We start from the raw sequence: 21861 nt of genomic DNA, 5'->3' as shown, positions 1-21861 counted from the left end.
TTTGCAAAAGGGTGTGAGAAATGTGTGAACCCAATGAAAATGTGTGAACACATTCGCAAGAGATGAATTCTGCTGTGCAAAGAATGTAGTCATGAAGATCAAGTGGGTTCTAGTTTACTTAAGCAGGTAAAAGCAATCGAGAAAAACTGTAATCTACAAATGGAGAACTGAAGGTCAGTATGACTGCAAAGCATGTTTTTATATGTGAATGTTTTTGTTTGGTTGTGTGTGTGTGTGTGTGTGTGTGTGTGTGTGTTTTGAGAGTTTGCTTAGCCTGGGTGAACTCAGACGAACCTGCCACCTGTCCGAAGACCAGATTTTTCAGTGTATTCACGTAATGGAGAGCTAGCAGATCACGAGGAGCCAAATGTGACAAATGCACATTTAGCAATCACATAGAATCGGTACAGTTTCATTTCATTACTGGTTACGCCTAGCCTGGAAGCCAGCCCAAAATTAATCCCGCCTACATCCCGCTAATTTCCGTCGGGAAATTAGGTCGGGCTTTGCTCCATTGACAACCCCCTATGCCCGCATCAGAATCAGCCGACCAATCAAATTGTCCAGTCGGGCTTGATGGACAGATGAGCAACGGTGCCTTTTCATTCACATGACCTGAGCGTGCTTCGGTTGATTTTGTTTACAGCAAAAAGCCTGTTCCTAAAGAAGCTAGGCATTTAGATGTTGCTATCGCATCTGAAAACAGTGATTAAGACATTTGCCAAGAAAAAGCATGTTTTGACTGTCTACAGGATTCATGGTAGGCTATTTTGTTGCACCAGTTGGTTAGGTCTATCTAATGCAGAGGCATTTTTCCTCTTGTATCGGTTGAAACACGCCCCATTATCACGTCCCAGTGCTCCAGTTCCAGACTTAGATTCTGACAAGAATTGAGTTGGCTACATCAGGCTGGGTTACGCCCCTTGGAAATCAGAAGTGAACCAAGGATTTCCACACCAGTTCTCTTTCGAGAATCAGTCTGGGTTCACCCAGGCTAGGGTTTGTTGCAAGTGACCACATAAATAACCGTCACATTAGAACCCAATAAACTAAGACGAAGGTGCCAAAAATAATGGTCTTGGGGGCACATCAACGAGTACAAGGAACTATGGGTAACAAAGAACTAAACTGGGTAAAAAGCAATGTCAAACAATGAAGAAGAAGTCAGTATTCAAGGACACACCGGTCTAACTAAGGGTCTATTTTTGAATGATAACAAGTGTTAACTTTCCTTGGGGACCAAAACGCTGTTAATCTGAGTATTTTGAGTAACCAGAGTTGTCCTTTAAGAGTGAGGCTCAGGGTGAGGTTAAAGGTCGAGGGTTATTGTTTAAAGGTGTCTTCCTGCGGCCTAATTAAGGCTGATCTCTGTAAAGTTGACCTCTCCACTCTTGAGTCCTGCAAACACACACATAACTCCTATTACATTTAAAAAAAAAAAAAGACTCTGAACTTTGAATCACACCAGACATGGAAATTAGGATCAGCCACATGCTCAAAGTAGCTGGTGGATTTCAGACACAGAATACAGTAATGATTTCCTATTGAGTGGCTGGTGGATTTCCAACTCTATATACACACACCTACACACACACACACACACACACACACACACACACACACACACACACACACACACACACACACACACACACACACACACACACACACACACACCTTCACTGACCTGCTGTTGCCTTGGTGCCAACTGTGAAGTTGTTGTTGTTCTCATTGCCTGGTTGCTGCTCCACGTCAACATCTGTGGAATCCCTCGGTAGGCATTCTGTCTGTGATCCACACTCTGAGGGATCTACACATTCACACACACACACAAATGTATATAATAAATATATACACTAAGATATTTATTTATATAATAAATATATACACTAATTATATAAAGTAACTTTATGCAGGTAATATGACCAATAAAATTAGCAAGACAGTGGATTTAAGGTCTGACCTGATTTGATGCTTCCATTGTCAAGAGTGATGACAGGATCCCCTGGTCCCTCCACACTCCCATTGGCTATTGGGCTGTCCGGCTTGTTTTCAGCACTCTCAATAACCACAGACGGGAGAGTTGCTGGAGTTTCTGAAAAACAAATAAGAGAAGTGAAATCACACCTCCTTCAAGATCTAAAAATGTTGATTCTATGTGTGTGCATGATGGTGTCTGACAGTGTACTTTAAATAAATGTTTAAAAGTGAGTGTCTGTATGAACAACACCATTCTCTACCCGTGTCTTTGGGCTGAAACGTCTCCATCTCCGTCGGTTTCAGGGGTGTGTTGTCACTTGCTTGGTCATTGAAAGGGGTGGAGAGGTCAAACGAGTAACTCTGTCGACACAACCAGAACACATATCAACTATCGCCCCCTTGTGGAGTATGGGTATGCAGTTGTATATTCTAAAGAGCTATTTTCTGCAAGGCTTGAATTTACTCCTTTTCACGTGTTAAGGTCAGGGGTAACCAAGCTTACCTACAACTGTATATCATCATCACCTGTATATCTTCATAAAAGTATGGCAGAGTACCAAGCACACTGTAATATTGCTACCGTGGGCCTGCAGCAGAACCAGTGAAGGACTTTCTCACCCTTGATTTCTTGCGCAGGTAGTACAGAAGAACTCCGAGAACTATAATGGCAAGCAGTAGAAAGATCAGGATCACAGCCCCTCCTCCTCCAGGTTCTGCTGCTGCTGCTGCTACAGTTGTTTCTGTACAAGGCAAAAACAGGTTTCACTGAGTGAAGTAGATCATACAACCCATCATTCTGTCCATAGGGGGCGGTTACACAGTATAATCACAACAGGGATCAAACTGTGAAAAGGCTGAGAGTCCACATTCAACAGATCTACAAAGTATTGCTTCACATCGTACTGAGTCTAAGAAACACAAAGGATTTGAGTGGAATGGTCAGCAGTTCAAAATGCTGTGATCATTTTGAATTATGAGAGAGGGAGAGAGAGAGAGAAAGAGAGAACTTGGACTAAGTATGCGTTTCTGTTCTGCAGCATGTAGTTTGGATTCTTGGAGATTATGGACAGAAACATGCAGACAAAACTCATTGCATTGCTCTCTGCATTGCTCTCTCATGCAAATGTTGGCAAAGTCAAATGTGAAATCAACTTTAGGTTGGGTTTGTGTGCAAGTGCTGTGCATACCATGCAAGTGCTGTGGTGAGGCACAGGAAGTGACTACAAAAGGCTGTGTGAAACACACACACACACACACACACAAACACACAGTTACACACTAAATTAATGAGACGTGAAATAATCATCCTTACCAGTTGTCCCGGAGGACACCACTGTTGAAACTGTCGTGTCAGTGGTGGTCTTCGATGAAGGACTGGTGATGTTCGTTAAGTCAGAACTGTTGTCTGTGTGTTTAGTTGTGCTCGGTATGTCTGAAAAATGGCTTTCATTGTGTGTGCTGTTTGCTTGCGTGACTTGTGGTGGAGCGGTGTCATTGGGTGTGCTTGCTCTGCCACTGAATGGTTTTATCGTTGCGGTGGTCGTCTTTATTGTGATGCTGTTGCCCTCCATAGGGGTGGTGGCGGTAGGACCCGTTGTTGTGTTCACTCCTGCATGCAAAGACTTGGCTGTTGCCAGGAGTAACAGAACTACACATGAAAAAAAAAAAAAAGAAAGACGTGAGAAGACAAAGAGGGAATATTTTCACCTCACAAGACACTGGTAGGTGCTGAAGAGGACCTCCATTGAAAACATCATTCTGATGTAGGCTAGGCTAGGTTTTAAGGTGGAGATCTAAAGGTTTTCTTTTCTCTTTTGTATTCTTTTCACCACCACATGCTTTAGTCTGTTTGAGTGCAGTTTATTAATGTTTTATTTTTGCGCTACACAGTGTCTTTGACTGCTCATGTTATATTGATCCATTTCATATGATTTATGGTCTGGTAACATGCTAATCAAATACGAGAGATCGGTTCCCAATAAACTGTAAACAATGCTTACAAGGTTATCACAATGTCCAGGTAGCATGTTTGCTATTGTAAAAGTCTAGCAAAATTATAGCTAGGCTAAATTAGGCAAATATAACCACAATCTAAAATCATTTAGGCTACATTAAACTAAACTGATTTTCAGATACAAAATGCAAATGGGAATGGGAAATTAAAATTGTGAGTAATTAAATTGTGGATAATGCTATAATGTCTAGAAAGGGAGAAATCAGATCACACATATGGAAGCAGTATTCAAAATGAGATCTGACTGCTTTGTTTCTCCTAAACCTCCCATTGGAGGAGGAGCAGTAAGAATAGATTGAGAGTATTTTGATATTTTAAGTTGAACTTAAACTCAAACTTGGGCTGAGACAAGAGGATGGCTAGAAACATGTATCCACTAGATCAGTGTTTCTCAAAGTGTGGTCTGGGGACCACTGGTGGTGCCCAAGCTATCCTAAATGGTCCGCAAGCAGACATGGTAAAATATAATATAACAGTTCTGCAACACTGCCTATGTAAACGTCAGTTTAAATCATATGAATCCTCTGACACAATAAGCAAGGTGCAAAGACAATAAGCAAAGTGGTTTAGTGAGTAGGCCTATTGTGTAATATACTGTTGGAGTAGGTCTACTTTTTTTTAGCTAGGTGATCCGTGATCTCTCCAAGTTATGTACCTAATCAGAACTACCTCTGCAACCATTAGATTAATTCATGCTCCCATACATGTCAGATTAGGGTAGGGTATTTTCTGTCATATTCTATGGACACCCTGAAATAGCCTGGTCCATCCTCTGGCCACCCCACATATAAAAGTCTATTTCCGCCACTGACTTTACCCTGTCTGAATTCACTGACACACTAACAATAGTAAGAGAAATGGGGGCTGGTTTCCTCTCCAGAAAAAGCATAATCAGAAAAAAGTGACAAAAGCGATCCACTTCTGTGTTGGTCCACCCAGTTACGGGTCTGTTTAATACTTTAAAATAAAACCAAAGCCCCACTAAGCTAACAGGGGTTGGATAGAACACAGTAAGAAGACGGCATGTTGGTAACTTCCTCTATTGGATCCGGATGGCAGATCAGATTTAGAATTCTCTTCCATTGCACCCTCTCTGTACTCTACACGGAGCTCAGTCTCGGAAATGGGGTGGGGTGGGGGTTCCTGACCTTTAGAATCATGCAAAGGGTCAGCTGCTCACTACAGACATTCTGAACTAAAGATGAGCAGTAGTTGACCACCACCACCAGAAAATCTGAACAAAGCAGTGGAAAAATAGTGTGCACTCGCCCTGCTATTTCGATTCTATTCTATTTCTATTTTTCAGTTGAGAAAGCAAACAGGGATCTCCCCTACCACAACGGATGCCATATTTTACATACAGCTGAGTTACCTCTAACCGTATCACTGTAATGTATTAAAGTGTGCTAAACTTAAACATGTTACACCTTGGTTAAGGTATGTCTCTTGTATGCTTCTCCGAGCTTTTTAGGTCATGACACCCCATTCAATCATTAAGCACATGTTAGCATCAAAAATCATGACTAAGACTAATTTGTGCATACAATATTGACTAAGTAAGTAGTTCTATACAACGACTAAAATGTTTACCAATCCAAAATGATGTTAAAAGAATTAAAAAAAAAAACTCTTACCATGAAACAACAGATCTGGAGTTTTGGCGCTTAGAACAAAGAGGCCCATGTTGCTGTTGTTGTATGAAGAGTCATTAACAGAGGACTGACAATGCGTGTGTTACTGTTGCTGCAGCATTCAAACCACAGCGTGCTCACACAGGATGTTCTCTTCCCCCTCACAGTTAACAGCGCAAACACATTCAAACTGCGTTGACTCGTTCTTGTAGTTGACTAGGCAATGGTGCACAGGCCTTAATGAAAAGCAGTGTTCCAGAACACACACACCACATCAGACAATAATCTAATATCTAGCAGCCACTTTCATATTCCACCAACTGGTGGCTGGTGCTAGTTTTGTTCCGTGTTCATCTATAGTTCAAAAGAGCCAAATGTAGTAACTCAATAGTAACTATGTATTAGATTAGATGCCTTGCCTCCATCCTTTTCTGAAAGGAGCAAGTACGCATACTCTAAGCTGAGATGAACTGTTTCAGGAACACCAACTCATTTTGTCCAGACCGGGTGAACTTTATGTCCACAGCCAACACGCTTATGACTACCCCACTTAAAGTGGGTCACTTTATACACTACGTGCCGATAATCAGATCACTCAAAGCAGTTGTTACAATCACATATTTGATTTGCCATTTTAACCAATATTAACTCCTGCAAAGTTGTAACACAAAGTAATTTACAGGTAAATATGTATTTTATTACACATCGGATCAAACATATGTACAAATGCAATGACATTAGTTTATTCATACTCTTCCTCTCTCTTAAACCCAAACACACACACACAGAAGAAGTCTGACTGACACACACACACACACTTCAGTAACACACGCATACACACAGTCCTGCATATACAATCCTGTACTATGCAAGACACAGACACAGACACACACACAAATTGGCACAGTCCTTCTCCTGTTGCTGTTGCTATGGTTAATCACACATGTGTAGAGCGGGGGGAAGCCGTTGCTCAGGCTATCTGATAGTCCGGTACATCATGAAGTCCACTGTGGTGCATCGCGGGAACTTGCCAACGGAGCTGTCGTCCACGGGTGTGTAGACCTTAATCTGGCGCATGTGAGTGTCACGCCCGTTCTGGTGGTTGGCCAGAACCGCAATCTGGATCATGAAGGTCCGGATGGGCCCCTTCAACACGTCACACAGGGGGATGTGGATCCACCCGCTGGGCTCTACCATCTCCAACTGCTGCTCTCTCACACACGCGCGCACACACACACACACACACACACACACACACACACACACACACACACACACACACACATGAATTCCTCTGTCCGCTCCCCACACACGCACATGAAAAAGACTCAGGTGCATCTGTGTATACATGAGATGAGATTAACATCACAAATCTCATCTCATACAGATACACATTTCATACATACATTAAGCCTTCATCATAATGTTTAATGTTTGCATGCACTGCACTCTGCACACTTACCCTGATCTCTTGAAGGTTGTGGAAGTTGTTGCCCACACGGACAGAGATCTTGCTGGGGGTGTAACTCTCATCAGATTTATAATCAGCATAAATGCACAACATTTTCACTGTGGTCTTCCTCCTGCATAAACAAAAACACATCCATTACAGACACGTTTTATAAATGCATGCACATATCAAGAACACACACAGGTGCATAATCCAGGGTTTACATACAGTTAGGGACTGTTCGTTATTTATAAACGGGGCCACTGGAGGGATTTTGAGTGCTTCAATCAAAAGTTGCATGACCCTCCCCTGCCTGCAAGATAATTTTCAACGACCCTCCAACAGCAATTTCAAAAAAGATATGACCCTCCCCTGGCCAATTGTCGATACCTTCCGCCCACGCTCTAACGCGCTATGAAAACACATCGACTTAGGCTACCGTCCTAAAGTCAACCTCTGCTTTCTGATCTTACACATCACACTTCATCAAGATAGTGGCAATTTCAGTAGATCTACTCACTAACATTGTTGTGGAAACACAATAAGCATGTAAACTAAATGCACACTTCCTGCAACTGCATAGCCTACTTGAAAAGTTACTCCTCTAGTAAGTATTCACATGAAATAAAACATTGAGACCATTCAACAAAGCACACTGGGTAGTAACACATTCAACACAAGAACTTGTTGCTATGGACTCGTCTCTAGGCTTCCTCAGTCATTGTAAAGCTGCCGAAGCTGAGCATTATAGGCTGTTAGGCGTGAATAAAGTAGGCTACTTTGTTGCTCCAACCCTTCCAACGTTAATGGGGACGAATGTTGACATTTTCCTATTTTGCGTGAGAAACCCGGGAAATCTCCCTTATTTTCATTGTTCAATGTTGACAGAGCTATGGAACAAAAGAGAACGTTATATGGCGACAGAAATTAACAATCAAACAAGCAACTTTGATTTTTTGCTGTTTTCATTAATACAAAAGATGGGTGACCCCCAGACAAAAAAAGTTAGGTGACCCTCCCCTCAACAAAGAATAAAAAGACATGACCCTCCCCTATTTTCCTCCGGTGGCCCCGTTTATAAATAACGAACAGTCCCTTACCTGAACTGAATGTTGACCAGGTGAGGCTGAGATCCATCTGACTGCCAGTACGTCTCGAGATTATCATCTCGGAGCTGATCCACACCGAATCCTACAGACACAGCAGAGTGACCTTTTGATCTACTAACCACCAAAACAAAATTATGTATGCAGTGGAAACGGCTAACTGACACCATGGACTATCCCATTAAGACAGTAAAGACTATTTTATAATACCCAAAAAGTCTAGGCACCACTAACACTCACCGGGTTTACACGACGAAAGGGACCAAACAGCTTGCGAGCCAATCTCTCGCACTGACCCGGTGCGCTCCAGCTGTTTCGGATCTGCGCCAGCTGGAGTCTTAGCAGCGGTTGCCATAACTGAACAGATATGAGAGGGTTTTCAATATAAAAACACAATTTCATAACATGTAACGTTAACAGATTTAACTAAGAAAACATACGTAGTAGAATACGCCTGAGCATTGCTGGCTAACGTTGGCTAGAAAAATGAGAAATGTTTCAACGGTTGGGAAATAATGACTCCAGGAATCTTGAATATAATATTATAACATTATATTTTTAGCAAATCCAGAACATAGATATATGACACTGTTGGCTCTGTCATCTAGCACAAAACATCGACAGGGTAACATGAATGGCAACCTAATAGCATAGATTTGACTGAGTTACATTGCAATGGTTTTCACAGGTCGCGTAGATAAAATTAAAACACGATTTTTTAAAAGGCTTCAGCTCCCTTACCTAAACGTTTATGATTTCCAGTCTGAACTCCAAGTAGATAACATTCCGTGAAAGATTTTTGATGGAAATTATTTTAGCCAGCTAGCTATTGCAGTTCAAATTTCAGTTTCCCGGTTTTGGCGCATGTTATTTGCGTCATCGACGTAATTCTGTGCCCCTGCACTAGGGGGCAGCACGTACACATGGATGCTTCAGCTGCTGCCTATATCCTTAGTGATAAACATATCCACATTTTATGTAAATTCTATTACCTTTCATTCTTAATGTTTTGTTTAATTTTGTATTCTTGTATTGTTATTCTAATTTGCCTCGTTGCCCAAATTTCCCACGGGATCAAAAGAGTATACTGCCTATTTGCACATAGCTGGTTGTCAATTTTTTTCTATCATTCCCCACTTTGGAGGTGGGGAGTTTTCAAGCCCCGCTTGACCCAATCAACCTGACAAAATGGTCACGTTAAAATATTTTTCGCATTTTGGTTCCACTTTACATTTCCCATCTCGTTGGATGAGATGTTACTTTAATTCATATGTTGGTCTGTTTATGATTCCTGTTTATGTGTGCTTATTTTGTTTGAATCTATGATCTTCCTTGTCAAAAAAAAAAAAAGGCATTATAAAAGATAGGCACAGAAACACTAATTTCCACTTGTTCATCACACTCCATCTGCCATTTTGTCTCTATTCCCCACTAGTGGAGCGGGCCTGCCCCACACTGAGAACCACTGCACTATAGAAATACCGTGACTTTATTTGTCTTCCTTTAATAGAGTGTGACCTGGTGTTTCTTCCAATAAGCTATTATTCCAACCAACAGTGGCAACAGCACACACATCCAATCGTTTGAAAATCTCTCAAATCCCCTCCCTTTTAGAGACAAACTCACAAATAAAACACACATTCTGCAAACAATATCTCTGAGTTCATAACAAATTTTACTCCAAAAACAGGGCAGTAAAAATGTCATTCTTCACATCCTTGTAATTGTATGTGAGTGTGTATGTGTGTAAGAGCGTGTGTTGTACGAATAAGATAGATAGAGGTTTCAGTAACACCATGCCACACGGAGTCTAGATGGTTATGTGGACACAGAGAGAGAGATAGAGAGAGCATTTGTCTAAGTGCGAGACAGAGTCTGATGTGTATGTTGGTGTAACAGTAGTGTAAGGAATGGCTCATCTCAAGTAAAAAAATAAACTACATTCTTGCAAGTACAAAAAGTCACGGAATCATCAGAGTTGTCTTATTCAGCGTGTCGCCATGACATTAAGGCACTTCCACTTTGGGAGGTCACAAAGAACATCAGATGGGCTGCAGGCTCGTAAGCTTCAAAGCCTAAGAGAGAAATGAGAATTATACACACACGTACACACACGTACGTACACACACATACACACATACGTACACACACACACACACACACACACACACACACGTACAGTACGTACACACACACACACACACACACACACACACGTGTACACACACACACACACACACACACATGCAACAGTGAATTACCTGTAGATTAAAATTAAATTATACAACTCACTAAAATGTGGATCCACTTGATTGATTGACTGATTAACAATGTGTAGTGGTATTGTGATTGTGCATCTGTTCAATGTTGATTTTGGCCCATAATTGAAAACAATTACTGAGTGGAGTTTCTCAAGTAATTTATTGACAGAAGGAATTTAATGTATTAACTTTCTTCACACAGCATTCCCCTCTGATTCAAATTTCTCTTGTTCGATTAGGCTTGGGGGCTGTTCACACCAGGATGATAACTATAATAATAACAGCAAAGAAATATCGCTCTTGCTAATAGGAATGACAACGTTCATTCACACATAAACTATAACGATAACAACATGACATGACATAACTAACAATATCACTGGGGATGACTTTCAGAGTGATTTTGAGAACAATAAAAAACAGAATTCATACAATTTTAGATATTACATTCATCAAAACAAGGAGAGACTTTACTCATCGTTGGTCAATGAGGAAGCTCATATCATTATGTTTACAGTTATCTGTAAAGTTACCGTTCCTGGTGTGAATGGCCCTTTAGAGAGGCATGTTCTAGACAAATTAATTGTGAATTAGATTTATGCTCTGCTTTGTGATTTAGAAATGGACTGATATGCGCTGTTCAGATGAAAACTACCATCATAGTCCGTTTTTTACCCACTCACAGCAAGCATCTCAACCCTACTGAATTAAGAGAGGAGACTGGGAGAGAGAGATAGAGAGGGAGAGAGAGATAGAGAGGGAGAGAGAGGAGGACAGATGGATGTGAGGGAGAAAACCACACTTATGACTTTAACGTCTTTCAGTGTCAAGGCGCACCCTTGTTTTTTTTAAGCAGGGTACTTACTGTATTTGGGTTTTTTTTTTTAAAGCAGGGTACTTATTTGATTTTGAAAATAACATAGCCAACATCTCTGTCGAACATTTAATAGCATATTTATTGGTATCACCATGTGTGTAGTTTTTAAAGTTGTTAAAGATGGCTGATGACCACCATGCTGTGAATGACATCTCTGGTACTGTTAAAAAATCTTCATTTAATATAAAGGTTTTACATTTGTAAGCTTTTTATAATTGTGGCTTTCATTTCATTTTCTTTAGTTAAAACTGTTTTAATGTTAATGTAATGTTTATTGATGTCAATGTAAGTAAGTTTGGACAAAAGCATCAGCTAAGGACTATAAAGATAAACATTTTAATATGTTATAAACATAGTCAGGGCTGTACAATGGAAATGAGAAATGACAATGCCACATGCTCACTTTATAGGGTGTGTTTATGTATATAAAGTGCTACTGAGTTTGCCTGTGTGTTTATGTATATGTGTGTTTATGTTTATACTTACAGCACACTGCCCACACACACACTACACACACACATCTTCACTGTCATCACTCACATACATCATACATACAGTACTCTGCTTGCAATAGTAAGTCCCGCCCCCCCCTCCTACATACACAGCACATTATTTCATCAGGAAGCTTCTCCAACACACATCCCCAACATACTTACAGCACACTAACCCCCCCCCCCCCCCCAATACACAGCACATTGTCTCATGAGGAAGCTTCCCCAACACACATATTGCACACTGCCCTCTCCCCCACATACACAGCACACTATCCCATCTCCCTGTCATCCCCCAACACACACACACAAGACCCCTGGCAGTTGGGTTAGCCCCTTGAGCCGTGGATCTGCCCAAGGTTTCTTCCTTGGTAAGGGAGTTTTTCCTTGCCCCTGTTGCTCTTGGGTGCTCCTTGTTGGTGCCCCCCACCCAATCCCAATCCTCCCCCCCCTTTTTTATGCAGCCCTTGCCACTTAATCTACTAAACCCCTCTTCTACTGCACTATTTACCCCCCATTAATGCACAAATAGGCTGACACCAGACATAATTTCACTGCATTTCTTACTTCCAGTAACTATATGCATGTGACAATAAACTTCCTTGTATCCTTGTATGTATATAAAGTGCTACTGAGTTTGCCTGTGTGTTTATGTATATAAAGCGCTACTGAGTTTGCCTGTGTGTTTATGTATATAAAGTGCGACTGGGTTTGCCTGTGTGTTTATGTGTAACGTGCTACTGAGTTTGTCTGTCTGTGCATCTCACCTTCTGCCGGCTGTTCATCCAGGCTCTAATGGTGGGCACCAGCACGCTGCCTAGCAGGATCTGAGCTGGGTGGTAGACCAGCAGTGGCACCGACACCAGAGACAGGTTCTCATCTCCCGCAAACACTATCTTCAGCATGGGGATACCTGGCAATACCAACACACATGTTACATACTCTCACTCTCACACACACACACACACACACACACACACACACACACACACACACACACACACACACACACACACACACACACACACACACACACACACACACACACACACACACACACACACACACACTAAAAGCAAATATTAGCAAACCTTGCTACTATGTGCTACTATAATATAGTACATAGGCACACTATAAGACATTATGGTACACTGGGTCATCACGCACACATAGACGCTCGATGGTGTTTTATGCCCCCAACGTCGTCTTCCAGGCAGCGCTGCCACCACTGACTTAAAGGCACCTAATCCTAAACCCTAGAAGACAACGTTGGGGGCATAAAACACCAAGAAACCACATAAACTCCATGGAGTACACACACACGAACACACACTCCAGTACAAATACTTTCACACAAAACAGAGAGTGAGATAGAGAGAGAGGCCTTACCCAGTGTGAGGGATTTGTGAGTAGCACAGAAGATAACGGCCACAGTGTCAGCAGGAGTGAATCCCGAGGCTGGCCTGCAGAGAGAAAAGCATCCGCAACAAAAAAATCAGACACGGAGACAAACAACAGATTAGCCAACCCTGATAAACCAGATGATGGGACCTGCGAGGGATCAGTTTGAAATGACCACTGGACAAAGTTGAGATTGCAGCGGCGGGGGGCTCACCTGGAGGTGATGACAAACGTCAGGAGCATGAAACTCAGCTGCACCGAGAACACTAGAGGAGGGACGACAGACAAAACACACAGACAGTCAGACAGAGATAATTCCCAAACTGTGGTACGCATACCCCCGGTGGTACACGAGCTGCTTCTAGGGGACACACGAGATGAAAAGGGCAATGGCGGACAGGTGTAAAAGGAACATTTTTAATCTTTTGTAATTAATTCATGAATAAATACATAATTTCGAATCAGGTCATAATGATATGGAAACATGAAATTAAAGGATATCATTTATAAACTCTGTATGTGTTCATCAAAAAAAGGTCAGCTTATTAAACATGACGCCTGGAATAGCTAATAGAATGCGTTACTTTTGAATGTGTTGGATGGTCTGTGGTCCGTGGGGGGAAAGTTTCGCGTATATAACAGGTTTTTGAAAACAACAAAAACAGAAAGGAGGGAAGGAGCAAAGCTAGGAGTTATTTTAGATGGGCAAGAAAGGTAACATTAAGCTAGGCTTTACATTTAACAAACTAAAGGTAGCCTAAGTTTAGCCTTTCTAGGCTGTATAGCCTAATGTTGTCCAAATGAATACATCCTTGTCAGGCGTTGTTGTAGGCCTATTATAAGATATTGTATGTGGATGTAGTTAGGCTACTATGCAGGCTACTTTTTTCATAACTTTTTAACTGACCAAATGCACGCACCTAAAACCGGGAAACGGACAAATATTGTCAACGCGCGGGGGGGAACCGCTGAGTTAGATGAACCAAAACATGACATCCAAATCCTTCCATGGGGCCCTGACGTGCCATGACTCATGAGCAAAGTGTGACGCTCATCAACTTAAGTTCCTGTGTGGCGTGTGCGAGCGTTTGCATTGGGCCAGCCATGTTTGTGCTTAGGATCTTGCTAATGGCATTAAATTAGTGAAATGATTTTGCGAAGGTATGACATCAGCTTTTCAGTTTTGCTCATTGCATTTTGCTGGTCCATAATGTCTGTTCACAGACAAGTGTATGTGAATGGAAATATTCTTTGTTGCTTGGCTCTCTGGATGCCTCTGTGACCCTATGTGACCTCGGCTCTCTCGGACACTGTAGGGGTCAGGCTAACTGTCAGGATGTTCAGAGGCTGAGGGGATTCTGTGAGGTAATCCAAATTGAGTTTGAATAGTGGGGTTTGATCTGAAGAGCTTGAGCTGATACATTCTCTGCCTGGGAACTTGTAAAACGGTGCTATTTCAACACCAGTGTGTAAAACCGTGGTGTCTCTCATTCTCTCTCTCACACAAACACACACACACACACAAACACACACACAGTACAGTCTGCAAACAAACACAAATAGTTGCATGTACTCCAGCAACTCAAGCAACTCATAAACACACAGACATTGCACAGCACTTCATCACACACACACACACACACACCACACACACCTTTCACAGACACACACACACACATACAGAGGTGTGAGTGTACCGATGAAGCAGAGCAGCAGCAGGCTGATGTGGTCAATCTGTGTGTTGGGCCGGCTGAAGCTCTCACAGAAGGTGCTGTAGATGATGAGCAGGAGCACAGCGCTGCTCACAGCGCCAAACGGAGGCCTGGCCCGCTCCAGCCACTCCTTCAGCCAGCGCAGCACCTACTACACACACACACACACACACACACACACACACACATTAACCCAAATACACATGCAGAAATATAAACACACATACACACACACACTTGTCGCTTTGTATAATAGCATCTTCTAAATGAATAGGAATTAAATGGAATTACACCCAAATACACACACACAAATACACACACACACACACACACACACACACACACAATTACATGCAAACATGCCGACACACATACACACTATCAATCTAGCTATTGTTCTCTCTCAAAACATCCAGCACAGCGTTAATAACCTTGAGCAGAAATGTAGCACAAGCTATAGTTAGACCACCTTCTGTTAAGATCACAGTACTCACACATAGATCACACTCAAGTCAATTACACACATCCTCATACAAATCAGTAGTGCTTGGCAAGCTAGTGCTTGTTTAGACTTGGCTTAAAGTTGTTTTTCTCTTCTATGAGGTTCCCTTTCAAGCAAGCTATTCCTGAAAGCCTGTCTAATGGCAACACTACTACTGAGTCCAGTCCGGTCCAGATCAGTCATAGGTCACCCTCACACACACACACACACACACACACACACACACACACACACACACACACACACACACACACACACACACACACACACACACACACCTGCCCAATGAGCAGAGGAACGACGACAGTCATGAAGAGCTGGGAGAAGATGGAGGAAAATGGCACCGCAGAGGACGAGCCCAGCTGCAGGAAAAAGAAGAGGAAGAAACGCACAGGTTTGCATTCACAACACAGTGCTTTCACACATGCTCCAGGCACCTTCAGATAAAAGTTTCTAGATGTGCAAAATGGCTATGTTTGGATATCCTGTAATCTTTCACAGATGTGTTATACACAGGTACACTTAGGAAATATACGGTATATACACAAAAGCATGTACATACACACAGAGACACAAACACACAGACCAAGCCACGTGATATTAGAGAGGAATCCACTTACAAACAGGAGCAGCAGTGCAGGTGTCACTACGATGCCCTGCCAAATACAGATCAAAATTCAGTTACATTCCCATCACATCCCGCCAAATACTGATCCCCTAAATCTACAGTACACTCTTTCATTTACAATGTGGCCATGTCCTAGCATATACAAAACCACAGCAATTTTGAGTTGCGTCCTGCTAGATATACAGTATATACATCACTGAACCTTCACAATTTGTTCTGTTAAATACAGATCCCTGCTGACACATTACTGATACTCTGACAGATAAAGACACTCATCATTCAAATTCACAGCTAATGCATTGTGGCACATGCAGGATCACTGCCCATGCTGCCAAATACAGATACCCAGTCATTGGGGCCTAATTTGAATGCTAGGCAAAGTGCAAAGTCAGTCTATGAGCAAAGCACTCATGCATCAACTAAGGGCGTCATGTGGCATGAGACAGCTTTTAGCTGACCTACTGATGTTTGTGCTTAGGATCTTCCTCATGGTATTACATTTGCAGATACATTTTGCATAGTTATTAAAGGTGCACTAAGCGATGTTGGGTAACGTCACTTCTGACAAGAGAGCTAGCTAGACCATCCCTCCCCCTCCATCCCGTGCAATTGAAACTCTCCTGAACGCGCATCTCGTCAGTGAATGGCTGGAAAAGTTTGTTATGGTTCATGGTCCAGGCTGCACCAGGCTGTTTTTGTTGCCATTTTGGGAGACTGTCTACAGACACTGCGTTCTTTTACAGTGTATTCAGGGCACTGGCAGCTAGCGGATTGTGAGGAAATGTTTGCTGTATGTGATGTTTTGTAATGTATTATCTTAGAAACCATGTGACATTGCTTAGAGCACCTTTAGTTTTGCTTTAGCTTTAGTGCAAGCTTTAGTTAGACTTCAGACTTCACACTCAAAATTGCATTCAAATGAGGGCCCATAGTGCTATAAACTCACCAAGAAACTACCAAAGGCAGAGTTGAAGATGGCAGCAGCCTGTGAGTGGAAAATAAATGTTTGGGTCAGCAAAAACAAATGCTATGGGCACTGTGCACTACCTTACTTGACGTCGGCAAACCATCCTGTTCGTTGACATCACTGTTAACAAGCACCTGAAGAGGATTGCTTCAGTTGTACCAAAACGTGTGCTCACTGAAAATCCTTCCCTCCTTATTTTGTGCAGCCACTGCACGTAGACTGGCGTTTTTAGGAAAAAGGTGGAAGCTAAAATCGCTTCTAGAACGACTTGAAGCTGAGCAGAGTGGCACCCAGCAGTGCTCCTTAGAGCCGCCCAGACATTAAGACTCACGTACATTGACAACCATGACAACGAACAGGAAACTGGTTTGCCGACTTCAAGTAAGCTATAGTGCACAGAACCCATACCTTATGTACTATTACAGTCACATCAACACACACACACACACACACACACACAAAATATACTACCATTACACACACACACACACACAAAATATACTACTATTACACACACACACAAAATATACTACTATTACACACACACAAACACTGAACCATTCTTACCTCATTTCCTCCAACAGCTTTGGTTAGGATGACAGCAGAGGATACTGGTGGGGGCATACACCCGACTGTCTGCAGCCTTGGGAACACAATCACACAAAGCCATGCTCATTAAATTCCCATTCCAAGCACACATGCCCACACACACACATACACACACACACACACACACACACACACACACACACACACACACACACACGAGTAGGCCAACAAAACAACATGTATGTGTGCTTGTTGCCGCACGGAAAGTTGTTTACACACTAATGTGCGTAGGTGTGTTTGTGTGTCGGAGGGATTATAATGGCACCAATAATCACCCTACTAGCTGATAACCAATAACCAGTAGCCCTGACTCTCCTATCTAGTGTTTCCCTTATATTCCCCCTATCTTTTAAGGTCACCATACACCTCTATTACCACCACAACACCCACACTATAACTGAACAGGAACGATAACAGTCTGCTGCAAGACCTGCCGTCTAGACCTTTTCTACTGCAATCTATTTCATATATGCACAGAAGAGATGTTAGAACACTTGTGCTCAAGATTTGGGATTTCCCACAGTAGCCAATCAACAACCAAGCCTAAAGAACATTATATGACATGTCATAGGATACTAATAGGGCTGCAACTAATTGACTGATTAATCTGTTGATTATTGGCCAAAGCCCAAGATTATGTCCTTAAAATGTTTGTCCACACGCCAAAGATATTTAGTTTACTGTCATAGGAGTCGCTGAAGATGACAATATTCAAGTTTAAGAAGCTACAATCAGAGAATTTTTAAGTATTTTCTTTAAAACAAATGATGCAAACCGATTAGCCCATCACCAAAATAGTTGCCGACTAATGTAATAGTTGACGACTACTAATCAAATAATTGGTTAATTGTCGTAAGCCCTACACAACTACAAAGAACCAAAGAAGCAAACACAAAATCACTAACAAAGCAGCCTTAGCAGTGGGCAAAGCGTAGGCTTCACTAGCCAGTGCTTACGATGCGTTGCTGGTTGATACGGACTCAAAACTAGAAGCGTAATTGCCCAACGCAAGAACCAAAGCAGGACAAACATCACAATCAGAGAACCCTTCATGATCATAAGGGGGTTTTAAGCACGCACCTTCCTTTTTCTGTGTTTCATTGAATTAGGCCCCCAACACTTCCAGAAGGCTCAACAGCGGTTATTGGTGTCCCAGACTCACCTACCTCCCCACTCATGATGGTTTTTCATGATGGGTTTCCTTACTCCTAAGAAGCCATTGTTTGAATAGGCAGTGCATTCTACAGTCATGTCTCTTTGTTTGTTTTGGTCATTTATGATCCAATCAGCAACATAACTAAACAAAAGGTAAGCCACAGATGCAGGCATCAACAAATACTGTCCATTATAATAAATCTGTCCTAATACGTGAGAGTAAACTTCAGGAAACTGGAAAATCAGCTTTGACCTTTGCTGATTTTGACTAGTACTCTCCACACCTCCCTGATTACACAAACAAAACACACTGCTTTCACAATCTGATTCCTTATGAGGAAAACATAACAAAGGAGGAGGATGTATGCACTCCACTGAGAGAGAGAGAGATAGTGTGTGTGTGTGTGTGAGAGAGAGAGAGATAGTGTGTGTGTGTGTGTGTGTGTGTGTGTGTGTGTGTGTGTGTGTTCACACACCCTCTCAGCAGCCATTGGTTCATTGATGTGAGCTCCAGGACATGGACCAGTACCCAGATGCATAATGGGAAAAAGATCAGGGTGAAGCACTGAACAAACAAGTGCAACCGCACATGTAGCAGAGCTGACGCTAACTCCTACAGCAAAGACAGTGGGAGAGAGAGATATAAATAGAGAAACACACATAATTGATTCATCATGGGTGTTTGACAAGTAAATTGAGGGAGCGGAATGACCGGTATGTTGTTAAGGCAGCAGGATTGAAAGTGTTTGGAGTGACTAGTGGGAGTCAGTCAGTACAGGGCTAGCAAGTTCCTATACCTCTGTTTTCAGTGACAGACCACTGTTCAGAAAGATGGCTGAGACAGCAATATAAGACACTGTGATCTCTGGATGAAGAGGACCTGAATGAGAGATGGAGAAGGCAGATTTAGAGACAAGTGGGCTACCACACTCTACAAGCTGAACAGAGACAGGAGCCAATTAAATGAGGCAAAATAAGCTAGTGAAGAGAGAGAGAGAGAGAGAGAGGAAGAGAGAGAGATGCCCAAGGCCCAGGAGTAATCCTCATAAACCAGGTGTGATGTGGAGGCAGTGTCCGCGCGCAGGTCCGGGTGCTACGTGTCACTACAGATGCGCGTGACCCATGTAAACACACATGGGCCATTCATACAGCAGCCTAACCTGTTCATGGATGGAAGGTTTCTGATGTACAGTAGGCTACTGAGAGTTGTCGTTTAGCCTAACATATACCATAGCTGGTTGAGACAGTCTCGTCTCTCTTATAATGTTTATAGATGCTGTAGTAACTAAAATGATAGACAAAGACCTCAATCACTACCTGACAAGAAAGTTGAGTAATATTTCAGAGGAACGTTTTGTCACTTTCTTCTTATTTTACCCATAGGCTACTACACATGACACTTACCTCCTTTCACCCCGACGGATGGCTCTAGTCTAGCGCAGGCGATTGCCACAACAATCCCGATTATAAACCATTCCTTGCGTATCCGCGCAAGCAAACCCATAGCAAGAAGCACCCTTCAGCTCCCTGCCAGTGCCTCCCTGTAGTGCCCAGGAGTCAGGACACAGAGAGCTTTTTCTCTTCTCAACTGAAGCCCCAGTTGCTCCCCCACTTCCTGACACATACGCGTATCGCCATCACAACCGTAAGTACCTTAGTGAATGCGCATGCATTTTGTGTCCGTGTGAACGACCACATCAGAATGAACATCGCATTTTTTTTGTTTTTGCAAAATAGCAGACTTACATCACTCATTGATTTATTTGTATTTTTTATGTTGAACAAAAAGTCCCTCCAAAATGAAGCGACATTTTTTCTCACTATCACTCACTCTGCCAAGAGTTGAAGTTCAAGTAGCTTAGTTTGTCGTGTGTGTGTGTGTGTGTGTGTGTAAAAGAGATTGTCTGAATGGCAGTATTAGTCAGGTTCCTTATAATCAGATTTGAACCTTTGTGGGAAGTTTTTTGGGATTATGTAAACTATACATTTTTGGAAAGGTTATTGTATAAGGAGTCAGAAAATCAATGTTTGCATTTGATCAGATGTCTATATGGCAGCCATATTGAAGTTTAACAAATGGCTGCCATAAAATAAATTGTAATATCTCGACTTCTAAATAAACTGGAATGTTGATTTTTACTGCTAAACCCACACTGTAAGGGTCAAGGAATCCAATGGTGCTACTTACACTTTACCATATTAATCCTTCAGTGAATTGCAACAGCCAGAGAAATAAAAACAGCTGTCAACATCTGGTTCTTCATTGCCATCCGTGCTCATCCACTGGTTATCTGATAATAATTGCAACAGCCAGAGAAATAAAACAGCCTCCGATGTCCGGTGCTCATCACGATCGCGAGGCCGTGCGTGCGTGCGTGCGTGCGTGGGTGCTGGCTGGCACGCACGATCTCTTATAAAGCAGAGTGCCTGGCTGTTTGTAACTGTTTGCTTTCTGTTTGGTGTGCTGTTTACTGAGGGCATTCATACTAATCATTGATATCAATTGCAACAGCCAGAGAAATAAAAATCAATTTTACGAAATATGACCTAGGCTACACGCCATAGCCAGCATAACGAGACTCTAATAATGTACATAACACTGAGCACTGCGTTGAGAACCGCTTCAGTAGCTCTGTTGAGAAGACGTTGCTACTTGAATGAGTGTGCAAGTAGCGTCTCCGGTTCGAATCCGGCAAGGAGCCGTGACCGCCGCTGTCAGCCATTACTTTTACGCTATGCTGTCCGGTGGTCATCGGATCGCAAGTCCGTGCGTGCGTGCGATCTCTCATGAAGCCAAGTGCCTGTTTGTAACTATTTGCTTTCTGTTTGGTGTGCTGTTTACTGAGTGCATTCATATTAATAATCATTGACATCAATTGGAACAGCCAGAGAAATAAAAACAGCTGTCCGGTGTCCGGTGCTCATCACGATCGCGAGGCAGTGCGTGCGTGCGTGCGTGCGTGCGTGCGTGGGTTCTGGCTGGCACGAACGATCTCTTATGAAGCAGAGTACCTGGCTGTTTGTAACTGTTTGCTTTCTGTTTGGTGTGCTGTTTACTGAGGGCATTCATACTAATC

At 42.4% G+C, this 21861-nt stretch overlaps 3 protein-coding genes across 3 annotated transcripts; all 3 read right to left on the bottom strand.

Moving 5' to 3' along the window:
* Positions 1-80: 80 nt before the first annotated feature.
* LOC125289267 lies at positions 81-5696 on the bottom strand. The gene is made up of 7 exons (XM_048236008.1): positions 5629-5696; positions 3293-3628; positions 2599-2720; positions 2241-2340; positions 1964-2095; positions 1688-1810; positions 81-1398 (listed from the first exon to the last, which is right to left on the bottom strand). Exons 1-7 carry the CDS (start codon positions 5675-5677, stop codon positions 1352-1354), a joined length of 909 nt encoding a protein of 302 aa, XP_048091965.1. The 5' UTR covers positions 5678-5696; the 3' UTR covers positions 81-1351.
* Positions 5697-6583: 887 nt separating this feature from the next.
* anapc10 (anaphase promoting complex subunit 10) lies at positions 6584-9062 on the bottom strand. Its single transcript, XM_048236486.1, has 5 exons — positions 8923-9062; positions 8422-8538; positions 8176-8266; positions 7088-7208; positions 6584-6831 (listed from the first exon to the last, which is right to left on the bottom strand). The coding sequence occupies exons 2-5, from the start codon at positions 8534-8536 to the stop codon at positions 6601-6603; spliced, it is 558 nt and encodes a 185-aa protein (XP_048092443.1). The 5' UTR covers positions 8537-8538; positions 8923-9062; the 3' UTR covers positions 6584-6600.
* A 775-nt stretch (positions 9063-9837) lies between these two features.
* Positions 9838-20414, bottom strand: slc10a7 (solute carrier family 10 member 7). The gene is made up of 12 exons (XM_048236965.1): positions 20189-20414; positions 19582-19664; positions 19261-19397; positions 17588-17663; positions 17000-17038; positions 16046-16081; positions 15698-15787; positions 14909-15071; positions 13426-13477; positions 13200-13273; positions 12578-12723; positions 9838-10256 (listed from the first exon to the last, which is right to left on the bottom strand). The coding sequence occupies exons 1-12, from the start codon at positions 20286-20288 to the stop codon at positions 10224-10226; spliced, it is 1029 nt and encodes a 342-aa protein (XP_048092922.1). The 5' UTR covers positions 20289-20414; the 3' UTR covers positions 9838-10223.
* Between the last annotated feature and the right edge of the window lie 1447 nt (positions 20415-21861).

This window comes from Alosa alosa, chromosome 24, assembly GCF_017589495.1.
Source record: "Alosa alosa isolate M-15738 ecotype Scorff River chromosome 24, AALO_Geno_1.1, whole genome shotgun sequence".
NCBI classification, from domain to species: Eukaryota; Metazoa; Chordata; class Actinopteri; order Clupeiformes; family Clupeidae; genus Alosa; species Alosa alosa.
Note: the sequence above shows the minus strand (reverse complement) of the source record. Positions and strands in the feature narration are given on the sequence as shown.

What these genes read in the sequence shown, in the direction of transcription:
- slc10a7 (XM_048236965.1), bottom strand. Translation starts at nt 20,288, where the DNA reads ATGGGTTTGCTTGCGCGGATACGCAAGGAATGGTTTATAATCGGGATT. An exon ending in CTGCCTTTGGTAGTTTCTTG is followed by an intron (nt 16,082 to 16,999) that starts GTGAGTTTATAG and finishes TGTATTTGGCAG; the next exon opens with GGCATCGTAGTGACACCTGC. An exon ending in GGATGAACAGCCGGCAGAAG is followed by an intron (nt 10,257 to 12,577) that starts GTGAGATGCACA and finishes TTTCTCTCTTAG; the next exon opens with GCTTTGAAGCTTACGAGCCT.
- anapc10 (XM_048236486.1), bottom strand. Translation starts at nt 8,536, where the DNA reads ATGGCAACCGCTGCTAAGACTCCAGCTGGCGCAGATCCGAAACAGCTG. An exon ending in CTGGTCAACATTCAGTTCAG is followed by an intron (nt 7,209 to 8,175) that starts GTAAGGGACTGT and finishes TTGTTTATGCAG; the next exon opens with GAGGAAGACCACAGTGAAAA. An exon ending in ACAACCTTCAAGAGATCAGG is followed by an intron (nt 6,832 to 7,087) that starts GTAAGTGTGCAG and finishes GTGAGAGAGCAG; the next exon opens with CAGTTGGAGATGGTAGAGCC.
- LOC125289267 (XM_048236008.1), bottom strand. Translation starts at nt 5,677, where the DNA reads ATGGGCCTCTTTGTTCTAAGCGCCAAAACTCCAGATCTGTTGTTTCAT. An exon ending in CAATGGAAGCATCAAATCAG is followed by an intron (nt 1,811 to 1,963) that starts GTCAGACCTTAA and finishes GTGAATGTGTAG; the next exon opens with ATCCCTCAGAGTGTGGATCA. An exon ending in TGGCACCAAGGCAACAGCAG is followed by an intron (nt 1,399 to 1,687) that starts GTCAGTGAAGGT and finishes GTGTGTTTGCAG; the next exon opens with GACTCAAGAGTGGAGAGGTC.